The sequence below is a fragment of the Phyllostomus discolor genome, chromosome 1, assembly GCF_004126475.2.
Source record: "Phyllostomus discolor isolate MPI-MPIP mPhyDis1 chromosome 1, mPhyDis1.pri.v3, whole genome shotgun sequence".
NCBI classification, from domain to species: domain Eukaryota; kingdom Metazoa; phylum Chordata; class Mammalia; order Chiroptera; family Phyllostomidae; genus Phyllostomus; species Phyllostomus discolor.
The window spans coordinates 15,447,154-15,472,638 of NC_040903.2; the positions used below are offsets into that span (position 1 = coordinate 15,447,154).

The 25,485-nt window shown below is 37.8% G+C and overlaps 1 protein-coding gene across 5 annotated transcripts in view; it reads left to right on the forward strand.

Moving 5' to 3' along the window:
- The window catches only part of TBC1D19 (TBC1 domain family member 19), a 111,453-nt gene that overhangs the window by 34,900 nt on the left and 51,068 nt on the right, over nt 1-25,485 (forward strand). For 4 of the 5 annotated variants that reach the window (XM_036019574.1, XM_028507522.2, XM_036019583.1 and 1 more), the window contains 5 exons: nt 1,993-2,067; nt 3,257-3,320; nt 4,332-4,378; nt 8,679-8,789; nt 16,283-16,355. In XM_036019574.1, the coding sequence (XP_035875467.1) occupies nt 1,993-2,067; nt 3,257-3,320; nt 4,332-4,378; nt 8,679-8,789; nt 16,283-16,355 (370 nt within the window). The remainder of the gene's footprint in view (nt 1-1,992; nt 2,068-3,256; nt 3,321-4,331; nt 4,379-8,678; nt 8,790-16,282; nt 16,356-25,485) is intronic. The other variant, XM_028507523.2, reaches the window with a different exon arrangement.

Sequence of the window (25,485 nt, forward strand, 5' to 3'; positions counted from 1 at the left end):
GGGGTGTAACAGAACAGAAGGCTTAGTAGAAAAAATGATATTTAAGCTGATATCTGAAAGTCGAATAAGATTTGTCGGCATAAATTGTGAATAAGGATGTTCGAGGTGAAAGTGAGCTGTATTGTAATTAATGTTTGATGGTGAATAAGGTACTTAAATGTATTTTAAGTCTTGGACCTAAGAGAATTATCTACAGTACAAAAAAAAAAAAGGAAAATAAGCCAGTGGACTTAGTTTTGGGGGCGTTTTATGCTGTTTATTGAGTATTTTATTCTTGAAAATCTATTTCTACATATTTCATAGAGCAAGACTTACACATTTCACACAGCTCTGTATTTCTCCTACAGATGATTGCTTTTGTTGGTGGTGGTGTTCATTCATTGCTTAGGTCATTGTCTCAAAAATGTTAAAATGCAGTGTCGCAGGTTCTATTCCCAGTCAGGGTACATGCCTGGGTTGCAGGCCATGACCCCCAGCAACTGCACATTGATGTTTCTCTCTCTCTCTCTCTCTCCCTCCCTTCCCTCTCTAAAAATAAATAAATAAAATCTTTAAAAAATGTTAAAATGCTTACAACATTGCTTGGAGTTGAAGTCTGCTCAGATATTGCACATCTGTTATGTGCTGGACCAAGTGTGAGGATGTGCCATGGGGGTGAAGCTGGGGTGCTGGGAGGGCCGTCAGCAGTAGGCACCTGGTACCAGTGGGGGTGGGGCCCCAGGGAAGAGAAGCCAAGACCTGGGAGGTGAGTAAGATTTGTCCAGAAAACTTAGGAGTAAGTATGGTGGGGATGGGAGTACAGCATGGAGAGCGTATTCCAGATAAGGATAGCGGTGGATTTAAATACGTGTGTTAGAGAAGCAGCTATGAATAATGATGGCTATAGGAAAAGCCACCACTTATTGAAAGATTATTATCATTACTATGTCACCGTTCAAAGTACTTTACATATTTAATCTTTATAATGACTGCATAAAGGAGCTATTATTCTACTTTTATTGACTGGTTATAACTGTTCATGATGAATAATGTAGTGTATAGTTCTCTCCTTTTTTCCTTACTTGGTCTAAATTTTGGAACTTTGGTATTATTTTATTTTGGATTCTGTAAGTCATCTTTAGGAATATTTTAGTATAAAATTGTGACATTTTAGTTTAACATTAGAAAGAATAGTGTACTAAAATATCATATATATCAATAATCAATGACCATTGAAATTAACTTATTTCAAGTTTATAAGAAATGTAGGGGATAGAGAAGAAGGTAGTCAGTACTGTGAAAAGCAGTAAAACAAATCCAGTTGTGACACATTCTAACATATAACTGCCTTGACTGCCCCCAAAAAGTCAGTATCGAGGGAAAAAATGGCAAAGAGTCTCTAGGCCAGGGGTGTCAAACTCACTTTCACCGGGGGCCACATCAGCTTCATGGTTGCCTTCGAAGGGCCGAAATAATTTTAGGACTGTATACATGTAACTACTCCTTAATTATTAAGGAGTTGAAATTACATTTGGCCCTTTGAAGGCAACCATGCTAAAGTATGTAGGGGTGAAAACTCATGTCTGGAAAAATGACAGTATAATAATTTCTATAAAGTTTTACAGGTCATTAATGTTTCTGCATATTAATCACTTATAAAATGCTTTAATTTACTGTTTTATTATCTGCTATTTTTTTTCATAGTGTTTATTACCATATGACATTGATTTTTGTTAATCCACTCTCATTCCTGTTCTTCACTAGAATGTCAGTTCTGTGAGGCCTGAGACTTTCTGTTACTCCTGGCTTAATGCACTGCACTGAGGGTAGTGTCTGGCCCGCAGTAGGCAGTGGTCAGTGTTTGCTGACTGAGCTCAAGTATGACGATAACCCGTCTTAACCAGCCTCACCATTTGTGGATAGCTCATAATATCTTTAATTTTTAACCAGTTTTTTAAATCAGTTTCAGTATCGTTAATCAGAAATGATAATAAATTGTTCTTTATGTTTCAGGGAAGTTGGGAAAAAAGAATTTTGAAGAGTTTAAATAGTATGTGCACTGAGCTGAGTATCCCATTGGCACGAAAGGTACTTTTAATATTTAAATATTTTATTGTAAATCAAGTACTAGGAGGTATCATGAAGTTATAACTTAGGCAGATTTATCTTATTTTTATTAGCATTTCAGTTTGGTTTGAAACAAAATTCTGTAAAAGACTAATTATGTGGGTGTATTCTATATAGACTTCTATTATGCATGCTGTAATGTATTTTGTAGTAAACCTATATATAACTTGAGAATAAATAGAAATAAAGTATAGAATCTGTAGTATAGATTATTTAAGGATTTGGCTGTAAAGGTTATAAGTGCACTTTGAAGAGTTGAATTACCTTCAGACTCCGTGCTTTTTGGCTAATTAGCACAATTGCCGTATTTTTTAATTAGAGCTGGAGTTCAGGCATACTATCATGCTGGAACAGCCAACGTGGTACCATCTTTCAGGATTGACACAGGGAATGGAAAGAATGATTTGTTATCTCTGCAGAACTATTAAGTTTGAATATGATTAGTGTTAGTTAGGTCTAATACTCAACATTTATCCCCCATTCTGGGCTGTGTGGGGCAGGGAGATGAAAAAGGAGAGAAAAATCACTTGAGGAATGTTCTGGATTCTTTATAGCTGCTCGCAAGTAGGACAGAACAAGTTTCTCTTCACTTCATTACTTCATTTTCCCTACCTGCTATTTTTTCCCTGCTGTTGAACAGAACATAATGGATGTACTTTGGATAATATCCAAGGACAAGTCACTGAAGACACAGGAAGGATGGTGTTAAAAAAGGATACATTTATATTAAAAACTGTCTGAATATTTAGTACTGGATAACATGCTGCTTTTCATGTAGGGAGATGCTGCTGCTGACTCACGGCCACACTCTCCCGGCCCGTCTCCTTTGCGGTGCATTTCGGAGATGGCTGGGTGGGGTGGAGGGGCAGTGTGTGGCTGAGGAGCAGTTTTGTGTGTGAAATTTCACTGGCCAGTATAGATCATCTGCCGTCTTTTCTTGGGCTCATTAGCTGAGCCACTGAAATTGGATATAATATTTAACTAATAATAATTTAAGTGTGATTCCAAAAAAGTTTATGTGTAATGAAATTATTTTTCCATCTGTTATATTAGCTTACTTAAACTTTTAGCGAAGTTAATTGATTCTTATTTTTCAGCTGTATTGCTAAACTGTGCAAAATGAAACCACTTTTTAAATTACCTGTTTTAGCGGCCTGTTGGAGAACAGAAAGAACTCCTCAGTAAATGGAATGAAATGGGAACTGATGAACCAGGTATATGAAGAACTTTTTGAAAAATGTGGTAGTGGGGAAAAAATTGTCTCCGTAATTGTATGTCCAAAATAACAATATTAACAGTTCTTTTGGACAGAGAACGACTTTCCCTTCCACTAATTTCCTGTTTACTGTCATCTGTCTTGTTTGCTCTGCTGTTTGAAAACTCCTCACTTCGGTCAGTGTTCTCCGTTATTTTGAGAACATTTAACTCAATTACCCTGTTTTTTAAAGCAGCATTTGAAAATGTTTTTATAAAAGGGTAAATTAAATACTTCTTGGATTTCTTAGACTCATAGTTAAGGTAACTATCTTTCAAGCTTTAATTCCATTGAGATGTCAAAGATAGGTTAAATGGTGAAAAGTTTTAAAACTACTGAAATGTTTTTAAGAACTTATTTTTGGATCATTGTAATGTTTAAAACTGGATCAATTTTATGAATATATAATGACTGATGACTATATGTAATTTACATATATGTGTATGTATACATATACATATATATACGTGTGTGTGTGTGTGTAGCATAGGTAGACATGTACATGATTGCCCACTACCCCTCTACAAATAAGTGTAGGGGACTGGGCAAGAAATAAGTGCCATTGCGGAGAAAGCCCTTACAGACGTTCAAAAGGGAGAACAATTCAGTACAACTAGAGGAATTCACTGAGGATCCATTGTTTGTATTTTATGTACTTTGAGAATTCTCATATAGAACTTTTATATTGACATTATATTTTCAATTCAGTTATAAATAATCTATTACAAATTTTTGAAAGGGAGACTCTTAATTTCTTTCAGAATATGTCGCCTAGGCTCTCCACGGGAGGGACTTTTTATTTTTGTGTTTCCAATACTTAATACAATACATGTCAAAAAACCAGTACTCTGGACATGTTTGAAATAATCTAGCTGCACAGTAGCATATGAAAGAATCATTAACATTTATTATTAATAAACATTAATATAATATGTTAACTGAAATTTTTAATCTATCTTCTTAATTCTAGATTTAAGCCTTTTCAGACCTGTTTATGCACCTAAGGATTTTCTTGAGGTAGGTTCTATTGGTTAAATATATGCATGTTAATGAGGGGAAAATGTGAATGAAACGATGATGTGAGATGATCTCCAGGCGGATGAATCTCCGTGTACACAGCCCTTGAGCCAGTGAAGCAGGGGAATGACGTGATCAAATTTGTGTTTGGAAATTGCTCTTGGAAAATGCATCGGAAAGTGGAAAGATTAGAGGCAAGTAAATCAATTAGAAAGATTTTATTTAAAAATAGTGACTGCAAATCATGTAGCCTGCTGCCTGGAACATACAGGTGCTCAGAGAATCTTTTCCCTCCTTGTTCTAGTCGTCCAGGCAATAAGCAATGTACATACAGGCATCATTAAATAGCTCTTTGTAAGCGACTGGTTCGTACGTTCTGTCCCATCTCGACCAAGGGTCACTGCCAGACTTCCAGGTGTCCCTGGGGATAGGCATGGGCGGAAACTCAGCTGCACGTTAATCCTGTCTTTAACTGCTCTAGCCCCAACAGGTAGAGCAATGCTTAGCATATACTTGCTCAATAAATAGTTGTCGAATGAATGAATTACTCTTTCACATTTCATTTTTATTTCTTTTCTGAACCTGTTTTCTCTGATACCAGTTTGCCAGGATCAAACATTGTTAGAAAGTTTTTTCAGGCCGTTTGGAATTGAAAATAGTCTTCTTTTAACTTGAAAGAGAAGTTAGGTGGGTCAGAAGCTGCCTTCATAGTGATGGCATTATTTCTCTTAGCTTATTAAAGTTTCTTCCAAACCCTTTCCTTTCAAGCACGATGACTGAAATTTCATGCAGTTTTTATATGGTTGTCTTTAACTGTGTTTTCTCCGTAATAGTCATACATTCTATTTCCTTAGGAACAGTTGCTGAATTGATCCTTTTATTATTCATGCTAAGATCCTTCTTTAATTCAAGAACATTTTACGTAATTATTTCCTTGTTATAGTTTCTGCACTTCTAATAGTTCCTCTGTTCTGTTACCCACGTATTCACAGACTCTTCTCCTTTTCTAGTCGGTGCTCATGAGTCCCTCTCACCGCAGGTCCCTGATTTGTGTGATTAGGCTGAAGTTGTGCTGTTGTGAGTTAGTCTGTACTTAACACTGTTGATTCCTTGCTAAATCTTTTATTTTTAAAAACAAATACCACTGATATTTTCAGTTACAATTTAGTGTTTGCAATTTTAGGAAACTTAGCATTATAGCACATTGCATTTTATGAGCCATTAATTAATCAGTTCTCCAGCAGATATGATAGTGATTCTGTCATCATGATCTCTTTCCATGAATTCTTGATGGTTTTGTTCCCTCAACAGTTTCAATTTAAAAATATTTTCTAAATGTACTATTCTTCTTCTCCTAAAATGAATCATAATTGATGGAAAAAAAGAAAAGACACCATAAGAAGAAAATTTAAACAAAAATTATTCATAAGACCATCATACAACAATAAACACTACAATGATCATAATTTTTAAAATCTAATTTATTGTGAACATTTTTAATGTTATTACCTACATTACTTATTACACTGTATTTTATTTTATGACCTGATCATAATTTGTTTAAGTAATTCCCTCTAGTGGGATGTCTAAGTTGTATATGTTTTTCCATTATAAACAGCACTTCATTAACATTCTTTCCACACTATTCTTGCAAACATCTTTAATTTTTTTCCATAACTGTACTCATAGAAATGAAACTCCTAGATTAAAGGATATGCAAATTTCAAAGACTTTTTTATCTGCTTAATTTTGAAAAGTATATAAATTGTCTTTTTTGTTAGCTTGACTTCTGAAATTTTCTTTCATTTTCCCATGTGCATTTGGTTTAGAGGTGATAACCTCCAATATTACTTCACTGTCTTTTGAAAACACTGCAATATTTTTTTAAAAGGAAAGACTATTCATAAAGATTTACTCAGGATATATTGGGATAAGTTAAAATTTTAATATTTTACATTATGTATTAATGGTTTGACATTTAAAATGCAGTGTGTATGTTATCTGTAATAAAAATAAAGATACGTATCAAAACATAATGGCAGATTATTTCTTTTTTTAATTAATTTTTAATGTTTAATAACATTTGACATATCAGTTTTGGGCATACACCACAGTGATTAGAAATTACATAGTTTAATATGTGATCATTCCCATAAATCTGGCACCCATCTAATAGTTATTAGACTATTTTTAACTATATTCCCTATGCTATACTTTACATCCCCATGACTGTTCTGTAACAAACAATTTGTACTTCTTAATCACTTTACCATTTTCATCCTCTTCTAATCCCCCTCCCATCTGGCAACTGTGAAAACATTCTCTATATCTGTGTTTCTGTTTCTGTCCTCACGTTCATTTATTTGTCTTTTAGATTCAATTGTTGATAGGTATGTATTTATTGCCATTGTATTGTTCATATGTTTGATCTTCTTAAAGAAGGCCCTTTAACATTTCATATAATACCGGTTAGGTGGTCATGAACTCTTTTAGCTTTTTCTTGTCTGGGAAACTCTTTATCTGTCCTTCATTTTAAATAATAGCTTTGCTAGGTAGAGTAATCTTGGATGTAGTTTCTTGCATTTCATCACTTTGAATATTTCTTGACAATCCCCTTTGGCCTGCAAAGTTTCTGTTGAGAAATCAGCTGACAGTCTTATGGGAGCTCCCTTGTAGGTAACTGACTGTTTTTCTCTTGCTGCTTTTAATTTTCTCTTTTCATCTTTAACCTTTGGCATTTTAATTATGATGTATTTGGGTATGGGCCTCTTTGGGTTCATCTTATTTGGTACTCTTTGTGCTTCCTGAACTTGTATGTCTATTTCCTTCACCAAGTTAGGGAAGTTTTCTGTCATTATTTTTTCAAATAGGTTTTCAGTATCTTGCTCTGTCCTCCTTCTGGGATCCCTATGGTGCAAATGTTAGAATATTTGAAGTTGTCCCATAGGTTCCTTACACATCCTGATTTTTTGGATTCTTTGTTCTTTTTGCTGTTTTGATTGGGTGGTTTTTTTGCTTCCTTATATTCCAAATTGCTGATTTGATTTTCGGCTTCATCCACTCATCAGTTGATCCCTATAAATTATTCTTTATTTCAATTAGTGCATCCTTTATTTCTGACTGGTTCTTTTTTATGCTCTTGAGGTTTTCACTAAGTTCATTGAGCATCCTTATAACCAGTGTTTTGAACTCTGCATGTAGTAGATTGCTTGTCTCCATTTTGTTTGTTTATTTTTTTTTTTCCTGAAATTTTGTTCTGTTCTTTCATTTGGGATGCATTTCTTTGTCTTCTCATTTTGGCAGCCTCCCTATGTTTCTTTCTATGTATTAGGTAGAGTTGCTACATCTTCCAGGCTTTGAAGAGTGACCTAATGTAGTATGTGTTCTGTAGAGTCCAGTGGCACAGCCTCCCCTTTCACCCAAGCTGGGTACTCAAGGCTGTGCACAACCTCCTCTCGTAATTGAGCCTTGATTGCTCAATTGGTATGTCAGTAGGAGGGATTTACTAGGCCAGTCAGCTGCAAGGACTGGCTGTGACCACTGCCCACTGCCCATTGAGCCTGACCCTTGAGCATGTCATTGTGGAGGTGGTTGGGTGGTGGTGCTTTGGTGTGGTTTGAAGCTGTCCACTGGGTATACTGGCTCTGGGGCCTCCTGGGAGGTGCAAGCCAAGGTCAGCCACCACCTGTGATCCGCTTGGGGCCACCTGGCATAAGCCACCAAGAGATCTGCAGATAGATGCTACTTTCTGGGCTTAGAGGTGCCTAGGCGAGACCAAGCTGTTAACCAAGGCCAGCTGTTGCTAGTGATGGGTCCGGGCCACTTAGTGAGAGGTACAGGGTTCACTCAGCTAGACGTTGCTTGTTCAATAGAATTTAGGAGAATGCTAGAATTTAGGAGAATGCCAATCAATATTTGTTTTTAAAAGAGGGTTGGTTCTAAAATTTTTCCTGGTAAATATTACAATCAAGTGATTTTTACTTTTCTATCACCTTCCCTGGTAAATTACTATAATCAATTTTTCTTTATCATCAGAAAGCTTTTCTTTATTATTAAATTCTTTTTAGTTTTATATGGTAGATCATCAGATGCAATATTAAGCCATCCTAATTAAAGTCATGTCTCTAGTAATATCACATTTTAGTACAAATTGATAGTATTTTAGGATGTTGTTAAAGTATATGCATAATCCCAAATAGCTTTTAATTTTGTGATGATACACTAAGAATATCACTGCCCATTTTATAAGTGTAGACATCCTATTAAAAACTAATCAATTTTGTTGGATTTGTTTTTTAAGGTATTAATTAATCTTCGCAACCCAAATTATGAAAATGGTGATTATCTTAGTTTCAGGACTCATTTGGGTTTAATTCAAGTTCCACTGAAAGTAAAAGACATCCCTGAATTGGTAAGTATAGGCATCTAAAAATAAGTTAACGTAGTTTAGAAGACAGCCATTAGAAAAATATTTTAGTGTAGCATATATCCAAACAATAGGACAATCTACTCATTAAATAAATAAAATGAAGCTTTCTTTTATATTGTAAATATGTTACATAGAGAAAAAGTTACTCTTCTAGTAGGACTGAAGATGAACTTGCATTGAGCTATAAATGGTTTTGCTTATTCCCCATCTTAGTAAACAGCATAGATTTACAAGACAGCTTGTTGGGATTTGGGTGCCTGATATATGTCTGTAAGACAGGTTGAAACAAATTGTGAATTTCCTAAATTTTTTTTTTTTAGATTTTATTTATTTATTTTTAGAGAGGGAAGGGAGGGAGAAAGAGAGAGAGAGAAACATCAATGTGCAGTTGCTGGGGGCTGTGGCCTGTAACCCAGGCATGTGCCCTAACTGGGAATCGAACCTGCGACATTTTGGTTCGCAGCCCGCGCTCAATCCACTGAGCTATGCCAGCCAGGGCAAATTTCCTAAAATTTTTAAACGAAAGTACATTTCATTTACTTCAACCAGCATTTACTGAACTTCTAACACGGTGAGGCACTGAAGGAGATGAGGGAAAGTAAGGAGAAGACTGTCTTTGCCCTGGAGACTTTCACGTTGGGCAAGGAATCTCATTTTAAACTAGAATCATTACAGAAAAATGAGATTTACCAATGGTGGATTTGAGAAGTTATCGCTGCAAAACAATAAGGAGCACAGAAATGTAAATACTGTGTGTGTTGAAGCAAACAATTTGTAACTCAGAGGTTTCATGTATGAAGATAGAGAGCTGATGGGAGAATGATAAATGACTTCAACGTGGAAGCGGAAGTTCAAGCCTAACTGGGAGAAAACGGGAGGTATGGATGAGAAGTGTGCCGGTAATCACTTGATTATCCTCCAGCTCCAGATCTATCTTTTTCTGTTCTGCTCTGTTATCCTGGAGCTGGGCCTTGTAAACATTTCTTTCTTGCCAACTGGCTTGATGTTAGGCTTTGTTAGTAGAGGCTTCTGGAGGAAACAGCAAGCCCAGTGTGGCAGGAGAATGAGCCTTCCTTTCCAGGTTCCCTGGTGTGGGAGACCGCAGGCCAGCATGCGGAAGGCCTGCTAACGCCCACTGCGGCAGCCCATGACCACTCCGCTCCAGCCTGTGTCCTCGGGCAAGTGTCTTTACCGCCCCTGGTCCGCGCATGCCTAAGGCACACACTCCCTCTTCATAGAGGCCTGAATCTCTGTTTTGAGGGCGGGGGTCCCTTTCCTGAGTTTTTAGTCCTTTCTCGGTTCACTTTCTTTCAGCCTGGAAGTCAGAGTTGCTTTCTGCCTTTGCTAATTCTGTTTTTCTGTGTCCACATATGGGCTATGGTTTCTGTTTCCTTATTGAACACTTGACTGATACAAGAAGCCGGATAATTTTCTATGCAGAAGTTTGGAAAGGCTCAAGAATTAGAGAAACTGCGTGTTATAGAAGGCCATAGTGAATCAGAGGGCTGAAAATGGAGATTGTGTGACTGTTTGTATTAGGCCAGGTTAGACCCCCAGGCTCCTACCACCCTGCACAGTCAGGTGACTCCTCCTCCCCCACCAGAGACCAGAGAAATGAATCGGAAAGGCTGTGAACTCGGAGACCTCAGGCAAAGAGCAGGGCAGGAATGAGGTGCTGCATTGAAAACAGAGGAGTTAAATGGAAGTTGGCTGAATGGTGAGATTATCTCCAGTCACTACCGCTACGCCTACCCAGTTCTCTCCTTCCTCATTCCCCACCAACTCTAGAACACCAGAGAAAAGACTGCCAGAGCTTTGGAGAACCCTTATGAAAAGATAGCTGGCTGGCTACAGCCTGGGATCTCCAGGAACTTGAAATCCTCCCATTTGAAAGGCAGAGAAACTAAACTAAAACTAAAACAGAGAAATAAAAAAATAATAGTTAAAGTAGTCAATTTATAGTATAAACGCTTATCATGACCACCAGTACTTGTTTCAGGTTTGAATTTACATTCACACTCACAAGGTACAGTAGGCCATAAGCTGACACCATCTTCACTTAAATTTGTAGAGTGATACAGGACAAAACACAGCATGTCAGTATATCAGCAAGCTACTAGCAGGTAGCTCTTTGCTGGGAGTCTACAGCCAACCAGATGGTCCTTCTGAGTCCCACAAGGAGTACATGCAGTTGGAAGTGATGAATCATATAGGTGTAACACAGGAAAGTCTCTTACACAATAGGAGGAGGTTATACTCACATTCGAACCTAAGTATACGAACATTATACGAATGTGAGTATAACTTCCAAGTCCCCTCCAGGGACACCACATGTGGCATGAGGCATGTGTTTTCCAATGGATTTTTATAGTTGATTCATAGTGTTCCATTTCAGATGTAACTTACCAGCCAAGGGTCATATTTTTTCCCAGTAACATTGCTTATTAATACAGCTGGCATTCCTTTTCACATTTGTTATGTGTATTTGTGTGAGTCAATACATTTTCAGGGTGGCAGTGCACAAGAAGGTAAACCCAAGGTCATCTTTATGCAGGGGTGTTCAACCCACAGGTCGCATGCGGCCCAGGATGACTATGAATGAGGCCCAACACAAAATCGTCAGTTTACTTAAAACCTTTTCTTTACTTATCAGTTTTCGGTAGTGTTGGAGTATTTAATATGTGACCCAAGACAACTCTTCTAGTGTGTCCCAGAGACACCAAAAGGTTGGACACCCCTGTTAGAGCCTTTTGTTAACTACATCTTTACAATTGACAACTTAAAGAAACCATTAATGTTCTCGGGGATAAGATACTACTCATGAAACAAGAACAGAATTTTATTAAACTAACAAAACAAACAGTAGAGTATGAAAAAGAGCATTTAGGAATCAAAAAGATCAAAAGAATAGTTAAAAACAAAGCTGAGGAAATCTATCAGAAGGCAGAGCAAAAGCAAGAAGCCAGAGATAAAAAATAAGGGGGGAAAATTTAAATTAGAGGATCAATCCAGAAGGCTAACATCTGGCCAGTAGGAGTTCCAAGAAAGAGAAAACAGAGGTAAGGGTCCCCAAACTGAGAGACAGGAATCTCCAGTATGGAAAGGCCCACCTAGTACCCGATGCCATGAACGAATGAAGAGCCATAGCAAGGCGCCTGGAAAGAAGACTGGAAACTTTTCGTGGGAGAAAAACAGTGCAGATAAAATGTCAGGAGTCAGAGAGTGGCATCTGACTTCTCAGCAGCAAGACTGGAAGCCAGAAGAGTTTGCAATAATGCCTTTAAAAATTCCAATGATTTTAGCCTAGACTTCTGTATGTAACCAACAGTCAATCAAATGTGAAGTTGGAGTGGACGTTTTCAGATGTATGTAATCCACAATAAAATTTTTACTTTTATTCAGGGAGCTATTGGTACAAGTGCTTCAAAATAAGGTCATAAATAAAAAGAACAAATAGGGCACTTAGGGAATGGGATTTCAACTACGAGAAGAAGAATTTCCAGAATGACGATGAGGAGCTCTAGGATAGAGGCGGTATAACAGGATCAGAGTGGAGCGATTCCAGAGGGGAGCAGGAGGCTGGAGGGTTCGGAGATGAGTGCCTACAAGAAAACACCGAAAGCATAGATGAGCTGACACATTTGACCACATGCAGGATTATATCAAGGAGGGTCTTTTCAGACTTGTTACAGGGTGTAGGAAGAGGTCAATGATTAGAGAAAATTCTGTAAGTGACAAAGTAGTTTAATTAGGAATTGAATGAAAGAAAGTATACGAAAGGGAACACATCTATAACATTATGTGGCTCAGCAGTGAATAATATTTAAATAGTTATAATAATGCAAGCTCTTTATAGATTTCATCGAGGATTGATATATATATTTGAAATGATGGAAAGAAGTACATGAGCTGAACACCTCATTTACCACAAAAAAAATCAATAGATATCTGAAACTGGTACATTAAAAATAGCAATATACACTTGTTACTTGAAATATGCAGATACATACCAGAAGATAAGCTGAATGTGGTCGTCCCTGGATAGTGGGCCAAGTGTGTGTGTGTGTGTGTGTGTGTGTGTGTGTGTCCGTCCTGGGAAGGAGTATAAGATAGAAGACTGCTATATTGTTGTAAAAAAAGTCTTTTAGCTGATTTGACTTATTTGCTGCATGCAGAGACAGTATAGGTGATTAGATTCTGAAGCCAACTAACCTGGGTTGAAATTCTTGCTCTGCCACTTATTGGCTATGTGACTTTGAGCAAATCTTTTTGCCTTTGAGCTTTAGTTTTCTTACTTGTGAAATAGGGATAATAATAGGGGGGTTGTGCAGATCAACAACTTAAGATGAAAGTTATGGGTTGAATAGTGCCCCCCCCAACAGGTATGTTGAAGTCCTAACCCCCAGTACCTGCCTATCAATGTGACCTCATTTGGAAATAGGGCCTTCACAGATGCAGTCAAGACAATGATTATTGCGGTTGGGTGGGCCCTAAATACAATATGACTGGTGTCCTTGTAAGAAGAGAAGAGACACAGAAGGAGAGTCCCAAGGAGAATGTCCTGTGACAATGAAGGCAGAGGTTGGAGTGACACATCTATAAGCCAAGGGACACCTGAGATTGCTAGTAGCACCAGATGCCAGGAGAAATGCATGCACCGGATTCTCCCCCTGAGAGCCTTCAGGAGAGCACGGCCCTGGACACACCTTGATTTTGAACTTCTTGCCTTCTGAACTGTGACAATAAGTTTCGGTTGTTTAAAGCCACCCAGTTAGTGGAACATAGTAAGCAGTTTATAACTTAACCGTGACTGCTACAACTTTGATAAAAAGTTAATTTTTGAGAAGTAATTTTTAAAAAGTGTTAAAAGCCCAGTATTAGTAGCAGTTTGTACAAAATGCCATGGCTGTACAGAAAAAGTGCAGATTCTTCCCCTGGAGGTGGTGGGAAGTCTTCTCAGAGAGACTGCCATTTGAATGGGTTGGAAGGGGTTTGCTGATAAAGAAGCAGCGTGAGTGGATCATGTATGTAGAGGCTCAGCATATGTGTGAGCGGGACGGATTACATCATGTGTCTGTCCACAGGGACCTGGAGCTGACGTGAATTCGTTCTTAGCTGTTGAAGAACGAACACCTGTGACTAATTTTCAAGAAATTGTGGCTATACCCACTAAGAATATAGTTCATCCTTCTCTTCCTGTGGTCAGTAGGGATGGTTGTCCCTACCTTCCCTGCTTTACATGGCCTGAGTATTTAATGACACTGACTGCAGGACGCATGGTTTGTCTGTGACCCTGGTCTGTCTGTATGAGCATTGAACTTGGTGAGGCTCAGTGAGTCTTGTGTTCTTATACTGGATGGCCCTTAAATCTAGTTCACAGTGTTATGTAGACTCATCCATGGTAAAAGGAAATTCCTTGAAATGGAAATGTATTATCTCTAACATGAAGTTTCTGATGAATTTGTTTACCCATTCAGTCATATTGAGACAGCTGGGTGGAACTGAAGCTCAGTAGTGTGGTCTAATATTATGGAGACCCTGCTGTGTGTCACTTAGCCCCACACTAGGTTCTGATGTGTCTGAGATGGTCCCTGTGTCCCGAGAACCTCAGGGTAGTGGGGAGATGGACGGTAGCAAGATCATTTTGATGTGATGTGAGTCTATGGGCTTATAGAGCCTGACAAACGGTAACACATGCATAGCGAGCTGCCTAAATCAGCCTGAAATATCAACGAAGGGGTCCTAGAAGGCATGACATCTTGGGAATTTTGAAGGAAATCTGGCCAGGTCTACTGATGCGGAGTAAACAGCAGCCCAGAGCAGTGAAGTAGAAAGTGGATATTCAGAGCTTCTTATGCTCCTAACATGTCTTAGCGTAAGTACAATTCTCCACAGTGGTTATAGAACCTAATACTGAAATGTTTGTTGGACTTAAGTCCCTCTCAAATATGAAGATCAAAGTTATTTAAAAAAATCAAATACATTGTCATTAAATCTAATGATTTCAATGAAGAGAGAGTTTAAAAATAAATGGAAGACAGTGGTTGAAAACGGAAGAACAACATTAAGTGTTTACCTCTTTAATATTGGTAACATATGATGCAGTGCTTTTTTAAAGTATAGGTAAAAATCGAGTTTAGTTAAAAATTGAAATATAACGAACAAACTGACAGCACGGGGGTAGGGGATCACAGGGGAAAGGCCATCAAGGAACACATACACAGGACACATGGACAAAGCCGAAGGGGTGGGTTCGAGGGTGGGAGGCAGGGATGGGTGGGGCGGAGGGCATGGGGGGGTGAAAATGGAGACAACTGTGCTTGAGCAACAACTAAAAAAAGAAATGGTAGTTATTTAAAATCAATACAAAAATGAAATGTGTGTACATATTAGGCTTAAAAACTATCTTGTGAGGGACATTAATAAATTACTAACTTAAATAATACTGGGTAATTGGGAAGGATTAAAACTAATTTTATTTTGTAAAGGAGAAGGAAGTTTGGTTTTAGCAATTAAATAGTAACAAAACACTGAGGCAAATATTAATAGAAATATTTAATTACTTAGGGAAGAAAAATAATGCAAATAACATGGGGTTGTTATATATTTTAAAAATAACAGACAAACATTATTACTTTCCCTGGACATTACTGGGTAAGTAGAGGAAGTCTGGAGAATAAATCTAATTTATTCTTATTTTAGCAGAGTACTTGATAGTCTAATTTTACTTAAAAATTAATTTAAGTTGTTTGGGATATTTGCAGTGTATAGCTAATTAAGAGCTGAGTGAAGTACAGAACCATAGAAAGCACAGATGCAGAATCACACTGGCAATTTAGACAATGATGTTAGAAGACAAAGTTGACTGTTGCTGCACATAGAGAGTGTGTGTGTGTGTGTGTGTGTGTGTTTTCCAGAGATTTGAATGTTAGGAGATCTTTCCTCAAAGGATAATTCATTTCTTACTTTACTGATTAGCTTATTACCTAAAAGAGGGAAACAATCAAGAACTATATTAAAAACAGTTTTTAAAAAATATATACTGCATCACTCCTATTGGTCATAAGGCATCAAAGTAAAAATTTTTCTCAGGCAGAAGAAATGAGGAGAAGGAAAAATACTACTAAAGGTTCTACAGTTGGAGAACTATTATGTTTAAGTTTCTTTTCCTGTTATACATTAATTTTTCCTAAAAGTGTTTTTCTTTTCTACTCATGTTTGTTTCACATGGAAATAAATGTGTTACATAGTAATACATGTAGTAAAAAATTATGGTTATTCTGCTCCTTAATTTCAAATTAATGTATTACTATTTAAGGGTTCCATAATGTCCTCTTCTTTAGATTTTTGAAGGAAGCAAAAATTCCTCTTATATTGTGATTTTTATTTATGCTGATGTTTAGGTGAAGGTGATTTTTTTTTTACAGTAGCAAAGTCTGAAATGTACATTAATTCTGTGTGTGTTATTTTTTCAGAAAGAATTATTTGTAGAACTCGGCTTAACTACAGGACAACTAGGTATAGATGATGCTACACAAGTGCCTCCTGGTGAGTATCTCTCCCGTGTGGCATGTAAGTACTGATGAATGAGAGTGAGGTTAGGTTTCATCTTGTCATTTCCAAATCTAGTGACTTTTTTATGTCTGAAAACAAAGCATGCTTTTGCCTCTCTTGGGTTACTATTAATTATTGAATGGAGCCCTGTATATTGTAGATCGTGTCTTTATTTGAAGGTCTTACAATAGTTTTGAGAAGTCATTAGACATACGTAAGTTATTTCATTGGCAAAATCTTCATTGACAGCATTCATATTTCCCTTTACGGGCCATCACTATTTATTTTGATTATTTTTCATATCATCAAATTAAGCAAACACAGCATTCCACGTAAAATAAACTTAGGCTTTAAAATGAGTATCTTTTAAACCTTGCTCAGAAAATTTCCCTAACTCTTCTCTTTTTGTGCAAAAGCACAATGTGTTTTTTATAAAAGATGAGATTGATGTTTAGTTATAATAAAGAGGAAGTAAAAACTGACTTAAAACACGGAGGCCTGCAGTGGATGGAGATAGTACTGGACGGTGTCGGCCAGCCGTTCGGGCCTCTCGCCTGTGGCTGGTCCGCTGCCTGGTGGGCGGGTTGCTTCAGGGCTCTGGGCTTGTTTCCTCCTTCATCAGATAAGGACGTTGGCTACTTACTAATAATAATAGCAAATCTGGTAATAAAGTTATTGAGCATATACCATGTGTTATATGTGTATTATCTCATTTTAATTTCTCAGCAATCTAGAAGGTATGTTTGTTATTGCTGTTAAAACTTTACTAGTTTTTAATGTTTTGGGGAAAGAATATATCATAAGGGAATGGCTCAATGAATTTTTGTTAATTGGACACATACAGATTGATAAATTGAAGCCCTCTCTTAACCTCTTTCAATCTTTATCCCCCCATGTAAAAAAATAACCACTATTCTGATTCCTCCCAGCATAGATGAGTTTTACCAGTTCTTGTAATTTGTATGAATTAGAACACACAGTGTGTCCTCTTTGATGTTTGACTCCTTTTTGTTCAGTGTTGTGTTTGTGAGATTTAGCAATATTGTTGTGTGTATTTATAAATCTTTTGGGGGTTTTTGCATTATAATGTCTGTTATATCAACATACCAGACACTTTTATTTATCCATTCTACCATTGGGTATTGGGAATCTTCAATTGTGGGGCTGTTACAAATACGGCTGCCATGAACATTCTAATATGTGTCTTTTGGTAAATAATGTGGAATATACATACATCTGGGAATACAATTTCTCGGACCTCGGGTTTGCATAAGTGCAGCTTCAGTAGATGACTAACTGCCACAGAATTTTCAAAGTGGGAGTACCAGCTTCCCCTTCCACTGACGGTGAGCAAGAGCGTGGTGGCTCCGTGCACCTCCGGTGCGCTCCGTCTTCTGTTCGGTCATGCCAGTGGTGAACAGTGGTAAGCAATGGCGTTGTGTTAGGGCTTTAATTTTCCTGTATGACGTGAGTTAGAAGTAATGCCACCATTTTAAAGTTGTAGAAGCGTGGATGTTAAATAACTTGCCCAAAGTCACAAACTTAGTAAGTGGTGGAACCAAGATTCAAAACTAAGCAGTCTGCCCTCATGGATGGGAATTGGTGTTTTTATAAAAGGTGCCCAGCAGAGCTCCCCAGCCTCTTCCCAGCAAAAAGTTGGTAGTGCAGCGTGGAAGAGGGCCCTCGCCAGAATCGGACTGTGCTGGCACCCTGTTCTTGGATGTCCAGCCTCCAGAACTGGGAGGAATAATTTTCTGTTAGTTGTAAACTATCCAGTTTGTGGTGGTTTTCTTATAGTAGCTTGAACAGGCTAAGACAGCTGGTATCTTACCTTATACTTCTTTTCATGGTCCGTGACAGCCATATAGAACTAACAAAAGGGAAAAGAATAGTAATATAACCTTGAATGATATTTATGTTTTTCACTTTTGAAATTAATCCTTAAGCATTATTTTATATTATTCTAGACCTTATAATAGTTCTGCTTTAGAAAACCTAATTTTTTTCCCTTAATCTAGAGTATACCATATTTTGCCATGCATAATGTGCACTTTTTTGCCCAAATTTTTGAGGGAAAAATAAGGATGCACAATATACATGGGTAGTACTAATTCTGTATCTGTATAAATGTTTTTAATTCTTTTATTTATGCTTATATCATATGTGTAATGATATGTGTATGCAAAATAATACCCAGGAATATGATGGTTTTGTTTCTAAATATAAATAAATAAATTTAATTAAAAAATTAAAACAAAAAATTAAAAATTTGGGGGGGAAATATGAGTGTGCATTATACAGGGGAGTGCATTATACACAGCAAAATATGGTAGTTCTTCTTTGGTTCACTCATACTACCTACAGCAAATGTGTGTGAGGTCCTGATAAGGGCCAGAGATTAGAGAATCCACAGATACGACATAATTTTTGCTTTGAGGGAGCATATAGTATAAGATTCAGATAAGAATCACGTGGCATTGGCTATGATTGCATACAAGGGGCATTTGGCGTAGAGGAGAGAGCACTAAGCCTGCCTGGAGGAAGTTGTAAATCTCTTCAGTTGATGCATTTATTTTTGCTCTCTTGACTTCTCAAAGCAAGACTTAAAAATTGGGGTGAATTCATGTTCATCAATGAGATTGTTTTTAGTAGTGTAGTACCGAGATTTTTGCCTGACTTGAGATTGCTAGGCAACAGTATTACTTGGAAAGAATGGGGTTTGGTAAAATTGGAAATGTAATGCTAAATGTTTTGAAAATGGTGCTAATACTTGTTTTGGCTAGAGACAAGTTTTATATTTAGGATTAAGTATGACTTAAAGGAACTAGATCCTTCCTACTCATCTTTTCAAAAATATATTTTATTTATTTTTTTTATTATGTATTGGTTTCAGGTGTATAGCTTAGTGGTTAGACATCGTATAATTTACATAATGTTCCCCTCACTTCCTAATCATCTTTAAAACCCTGTACCACCTATGTTTTATCAACGCTGTTGTTCAGTTTTTATATTTGAAGTGCATTTCTCACTTACTAACTTGTCAGCTTTTATATAAGAGTCAGGAGAAGAGTCCTTATCTTTGTAATATAGAATCACTATTTTACAGTGATTTAAAAAATCAGGCATATTTGTTATTCCTATAAACTTATGAATACATATTTGTTTTAAACACGCACACATACACTTATTATGGAAACCATTTATAAGACCCATGCTGAGAGGGAGAGGCTGAGCAGAATCGGCATTCTTTCATGAGAAAGGAGGATGGTCATATTTCTGATATTATTGTCTGAATACACATAGTAATGAATCTTATTAGATGGGAGTTCTGCTAAAGAGACATTCTCTCAGCTTGTTATTTCTGAAAGAAAAATGCATCTTCATCTGGAGCAGCATTTCCTGAAGTGCACTCCACGAAGCGTTCATCGTATGCCCTGTGACACAGAGGATCTTGTTCCCAAAGAAGGTTTGGGGATGGCTGTGCTATGCCTGTTTAAGATATACCGTTATAGTGTGTGTTCCTATCCTAAAGACTATGAGAAGTCCTAAGAAAACTTTTCGCTTAGCCTCTCCTAGTCACATTTTACCAGAGAACCTTTTTTCCTGCACAAGATCTACTGATATAATGTGTCTGTTAACATACTGGTTCTCAGAGCATTTTTTGAGAAACATAGATTACAGATTGGAAATTCTGATTCTGACTTGTTTGGGTTTCTTATTCTTGGACTAGAGAATTGTACTGGAAAGCAAAATTATTGTACTTCACATAATCAAATAGTTAAATTCAGTAGTCTTTTTTTGTTTTCATTTCACACCACTTCCAGTGATCAAACACTGTTACCACCTGGAAGTATCATCCACTTTTATAAGAAAGAACTGGCTGATAACTTTTGATTCTTTGATTACTAAGACTCAGCAGTCATAGCTAATTAAAATGAAACTTTTATTCTTTTATATGCAGCCTTTGAAATAAATATGTTCAAATACTTTAGCATTAGACAATGATTGTATGTTCTGAGGGACCCCAAACATTTCACTTGATCATTGTATGATCTGCTCAGATATTTACTTCAGAGCCAAAATAAGCTAAAAGAGTAGGGACTCTGGTTTACATATTCCATTTTGTAAAACCAGCTTTATGAAAAATGATCTAACAATGAAAATGTTAGCAAATGGAAAATGCAAGTGCAGTGCCATTTAATATTTAACTGGGCTAAACCTGGACATCACAGAACAGACTTTCTAGAAAATCCGAGCCCAGGACAGGTTTCCTTCTCCCTCTCTGCCCAGACCTCACTTGAGAAGCAGCTCCTAAGTGCCTGCGCATGAGCTTTCTGCCCAGTGGAGAGTCAGGTGTCCAGGTGGCCACCGGATTGCCAGGGAGTCCAGGCCCTGTGTGTCAGAGAGTCACACATAAGGTCGTGACCTTTAGTGATCCCGTTTATTAGAAAAAGGTTAAGAAGAACATTTTAATGTAAGAACCAAAGAAGGCTTTAAGCAAGAAAATGCAGAAACAAGAAGTAAAACTTGAAGACCAAATAAAAATATGTATTAGATTAGGCCTCCATTATAGTTTTTTTCTTTTTTCCCTTTCCTTAGTTGTTTTTTACTCTCTTCTGCTTATTTAACTTATTCTCATTTGTGATTATTTAAATTTTAAAATCAAACTTTCTCCTTCCCCCCTTATTATTGAATGTTTAAGGTGAAGCTGGTTGACAAAATGATACCGTTTTCAGGGGCACAGTTCTACAGCACATCATCTGTTCACTGCATCGTGTGTTCACCACCCCAAGTCAAGTCTCCGTCCATCCCCATTTATCCCCCCTACCCTCAGACTCCTCTCCCCACCCCCTGCCCCCCAGCAGTCCTCACACTGTAGTCTGTGCCCATGGTTTTTTCTCTCCTTTTTTCTTTTTTGCTCAATCCCTCCACCCCTTACTACCCAGAGCTCCCGCATCCGCCACCCAGCCCTGCCACCTGTGAGCCCACTCTCCATCTATGAGTCTGTCATTATTTCGCTTGTTAGTTCAGTTTGTTCGTTAGATTCCACATATGAGTGAAATCATCTGCTACTTGTCTTTCTCTGACTGGCTTATTTCACTTAGCATAATGTTCCCTAGGTCCATCCATGCTATTGCAAAAGGTTAAGATTTCCTTCTTTTTATGGCTGAGTAGTATTCCATTGTATAAACATACAGTAGCTTTTTTAACTCTTTCTTTTTATGGGAAGGAAAGGAATTTATTGTTTATTGAGCACCAACTTTGAACCAGGGAGCTTAGTATTTCCCATACAAATCTTGTTTTTCAGGATAGGTATTATTTTTTATTTTTTTTAAATAATTATTTTAATGTTCAATTACAGTTGTCTGCATTTTCCCTCACCACCACCACCCCTCCCCCCACCCCAGCCAAACCCACTTCCCTCCCTTGCTTCCACCCTCCCCCTTGGTTTTGTCCATTTGTCCTTTATAGTAGTTCCTGAAAACCCTTTCCCTCATTATCCCCCCACCACTGCCCCTCTGGTTACTGTCAGATTGTTCTTAATTTCTATTTTGCTTGCCTTTTTCTTTTGTTGATTATGTTCCAGTTAAAGGTGATATCATATGGTATTTATCCCTTACCTCCTGGCTTATTTCACTTAGCATAATGCTCTCCAGTTCCATCCACACTGTCGCAAAGGGTAGGAGCTCTTTCTTTCTCTCTGCTATGTAGTATTCCGTTGTGTAAATGTACCACAGTTTTTTTGATCCACTTATTTAATGATGGGCACTTAGGTTGCTTCTAGCACTTGGCTATTGTAAATTGTGCTGCTAAGAACATTGGGATACATAGGTTCTTTTGGATTCGTGTTTCAGGGCTCTTAGGATATAATCCCAACAGTGGAATTGATGGTCAAAAGGCAGTTCTATTCTTAGTTTTTAGAGGAAATTCCATACCGTTTTCCATAGTGGCTATACCAGTCTGCATTCCCAGCTTTTTAAACTCTTGATATAATAATCCTAAAGGATAATAAATTGAAAATATGATTAATAAAAATAGAGAAGGAATGATATAGCCAGAGAAGTTTTCCTCTAATGTAGCACAAAAGGGCTCTGTTGCTGCTGCCACCTCCAGGGCTTGAAAACAAACAGGCAAGCACAGGAAGTGCAGGGCAGGGGCACGCAAGGCTGCCAGCAGCAGGAAGGGCCAACCTAGAAGGGGAGCCGTGGGGGACACGGGGAATTGCATGGGCACACGAGCGCACATGCACTGTCACAGCAGTTGGAGCCATTCTGATCCTGGTGGACCGTTTCCTTTCTCTGTGGTCCTCTCTGACTCTTCGTTTCCTCATCCGTTCCATGGGAATACTAGTGTTCTTTCCATAGGATTATTAACTTATATCATCATCATCATCATCATCAATGCTGACAACAGTAGCAACACCAGCCCTTGTTTATTGAGTCCTAATGTTCAACGAAGAAAGCATCTTACATAACCACCCTATATTAAAGGGCACCCTCCACGGTGGGCAGAAACTAAGTGCTTATTCCCAGTGTCACAGCTAGCAAGTGGCAAAGCTGAGACTTGAATTCCAGCAGCAGGCTCCCTCTAAACCTGGCGCACCTGACCACCACAGACACCGCCACCTGTAAATTCAGATGGTGGCAGTAGGGGTACCACAAGCAGACAGACATCCTTCACCCAGAGAGACAAAAGCCCACGCCAACAGGGAGTGAGGCTTCTCCGGGTCTAGGTTCAGGGCTGAGGGTGAGGACTCTGGAAATGGTTCAGGATAGGCTGTTCTGGTTCTGGGGTGTGGAGCTCATGTCCGTGGGAAGGCACAGAGCCCTGGAATCCCATGGGGGCAGGGGACCCAGCATTCCTGCTGGATTGCAGTTTCTGAGCTTAAAACTGAACTTGAATCTGAAGCTCAGTCGGAGAGGCCTTAAGCTTGCTCTGGGAGGAGCAGTTCCAAAGCTGAGTTTGGGGGCTGTGTTTTGGAGTTCACTGGAGCTGGAAGGTTCTTGAGCCGCATGTTGGGCAAGAGTTTTGGACCTGTGGGCATGTGAAACCAGGGGTGTGGGTGCGGCGGAGGCACTGAGCCGGACTGAAGGGAGCAGTGAAGTCCCTGGAGCTGTTTGAAATGACAGTTCTAGAACTGGGGGGAGCGGGGGGGGGGGGTAGCACAAAAGAAAATATCAGTGAGCTTAAAGTAATTCATTACTACTGCACTTAAAGTGCAGTGAGATGTATGAGATCTACATTTGGAAAACTGAAATAATGTACAAAAATTTGAAAATAGCTGATGTGTTAAATGACTATGTTGTTTGGCACATAAAAAAACTAATGGCTCGTAGAATTATTTATTAGACGGTTTTAGTTTTACTGTTTATAAAGTGTTTCATGCTGGCCCACCCATATCATTTCAGTCAGTTATAAATTTCTTGTTTTTATATCCAGATAACTTGGATTCTATTTTTGCTACATATTCAGGAGCTTATTATTTGTTATTTGTATGAGCATACCATAAATATTAAATTCTGATATGAATTTAATTGAATGGGTGCCTTTTATTGAAATAGTTTTAAATTTGGCCAATTGATTTTAAAGCGTAGGTTAAATATTCTTCATGTGCCTCTTTAATACAAGGGGATTTTTCAGTATTCTTCATTTGAATCAAATGTTGTAAGTGGTGTTTAAGGAGAGTTTTATATCAATATTTTGGTTGATTTTATCACTATACTTTTACAACCATTAATTACTTGGCTGTTTCTTCACTAAATCACCATTTGACTTAGGTGAACTTAGGTTTACTTCTATTTTTAACTAAAGTACGTCTGAAATTATGTTCAGAAATTAAACCAATATATTTTTGCAGTTTGCCAATTATGTTAAATAATGTCAGACTATTACCAAAAAGGTTAACTAGTTGCTGTTGTAGAATCTAACAAATCCAATTAACAGCTCCTCTGTTCTCAGGTGGTGGGGGGAAGGAGGAGGAGGGCAGGAAGTTGAGAGACTGAGCTTCTCTGGGGTGGGGAGAAGAGCTAAAAGTTCTCCCCCTCTCGATTTTATAATTCTTTTTTGTTTGTTTTGACCTAACTTTTAAAATACCTTTTATAGAGATATGACACACATACTGAAAGGGACACAAATCATAAGTAAACAGATTAAAGGATTTTTACAAAGTGAACACACTTGTGTGACCTCCAACCAGATCAAGAATAAAATGTTGTCAGCATCCCAAAAGCTCTTTAGGCACGCTTTCAGACTCTGCCTCCCCCACCCCTGCGCACCATGGGAAACAACTCCCCTGGCTCCTGACGTCACAAGTTAGTTTTGCCTCATTTTGTATTTTATAGACGTGAAATCGTACAGTGCGTACTCTTTTGTATTGTGTGCAGTTACATCATTGCTGTATGCATCATGAATATACCACCTTCATTCATTCTATTCTGGATCATCTGAGTTGTTTCCACTTTTTGGTTATTATCAGTAGTGTTGCTATGAAGAGTTTTGCGTATGTCTCTTGACATATATGTGTGTATGTATTAGTTTTATACCTGAGAACGAATTGCTAATTTGTCATAGGATATGCCTGTATCCAGTGGTAGTAAGCCAAATAGTCTTCCAAAGTGGTTGTACTGGTTTACACCCCCACTACCTTTGTATGAGAAGTTCGTGTGCATTTCATTTGCATTTAGCATTGTCGGTCTTTTTCATGTTAGCCGTTGTAGCAGCTGTGTATTTCACACAGTTTTAATCGCACATCTCTGTGACTAATACAGTCAAGCACCTTTTCATGTTTACTGGTCTTTTGGATATCCTCTTTGGTAAAATAAAAAAAACCTGTTTGAATCTTTTGCCTATTTGTGTCCATTGTTTTTGTCTTACTGACTTACCAGGAGTTCTTTATGTATTTCAGATACAAGTCCTTTGCTGGATATTTGTATTGTAAAGATGTTTCCCATGGTGTGACTTACCTTTTCACTTTCAGTGGTTTCTTTTGGTGAATAAAAGTTTTTAAATTTTCATTTGGTCTAGTTTATGAGTCTTTTTTCATTGATTTGGTATTTTAGAAACAAATCTTTGCTTTTTTTCCATATAATCTTTTAAAATGGCATTGTAGAGTGGAACTTTAACC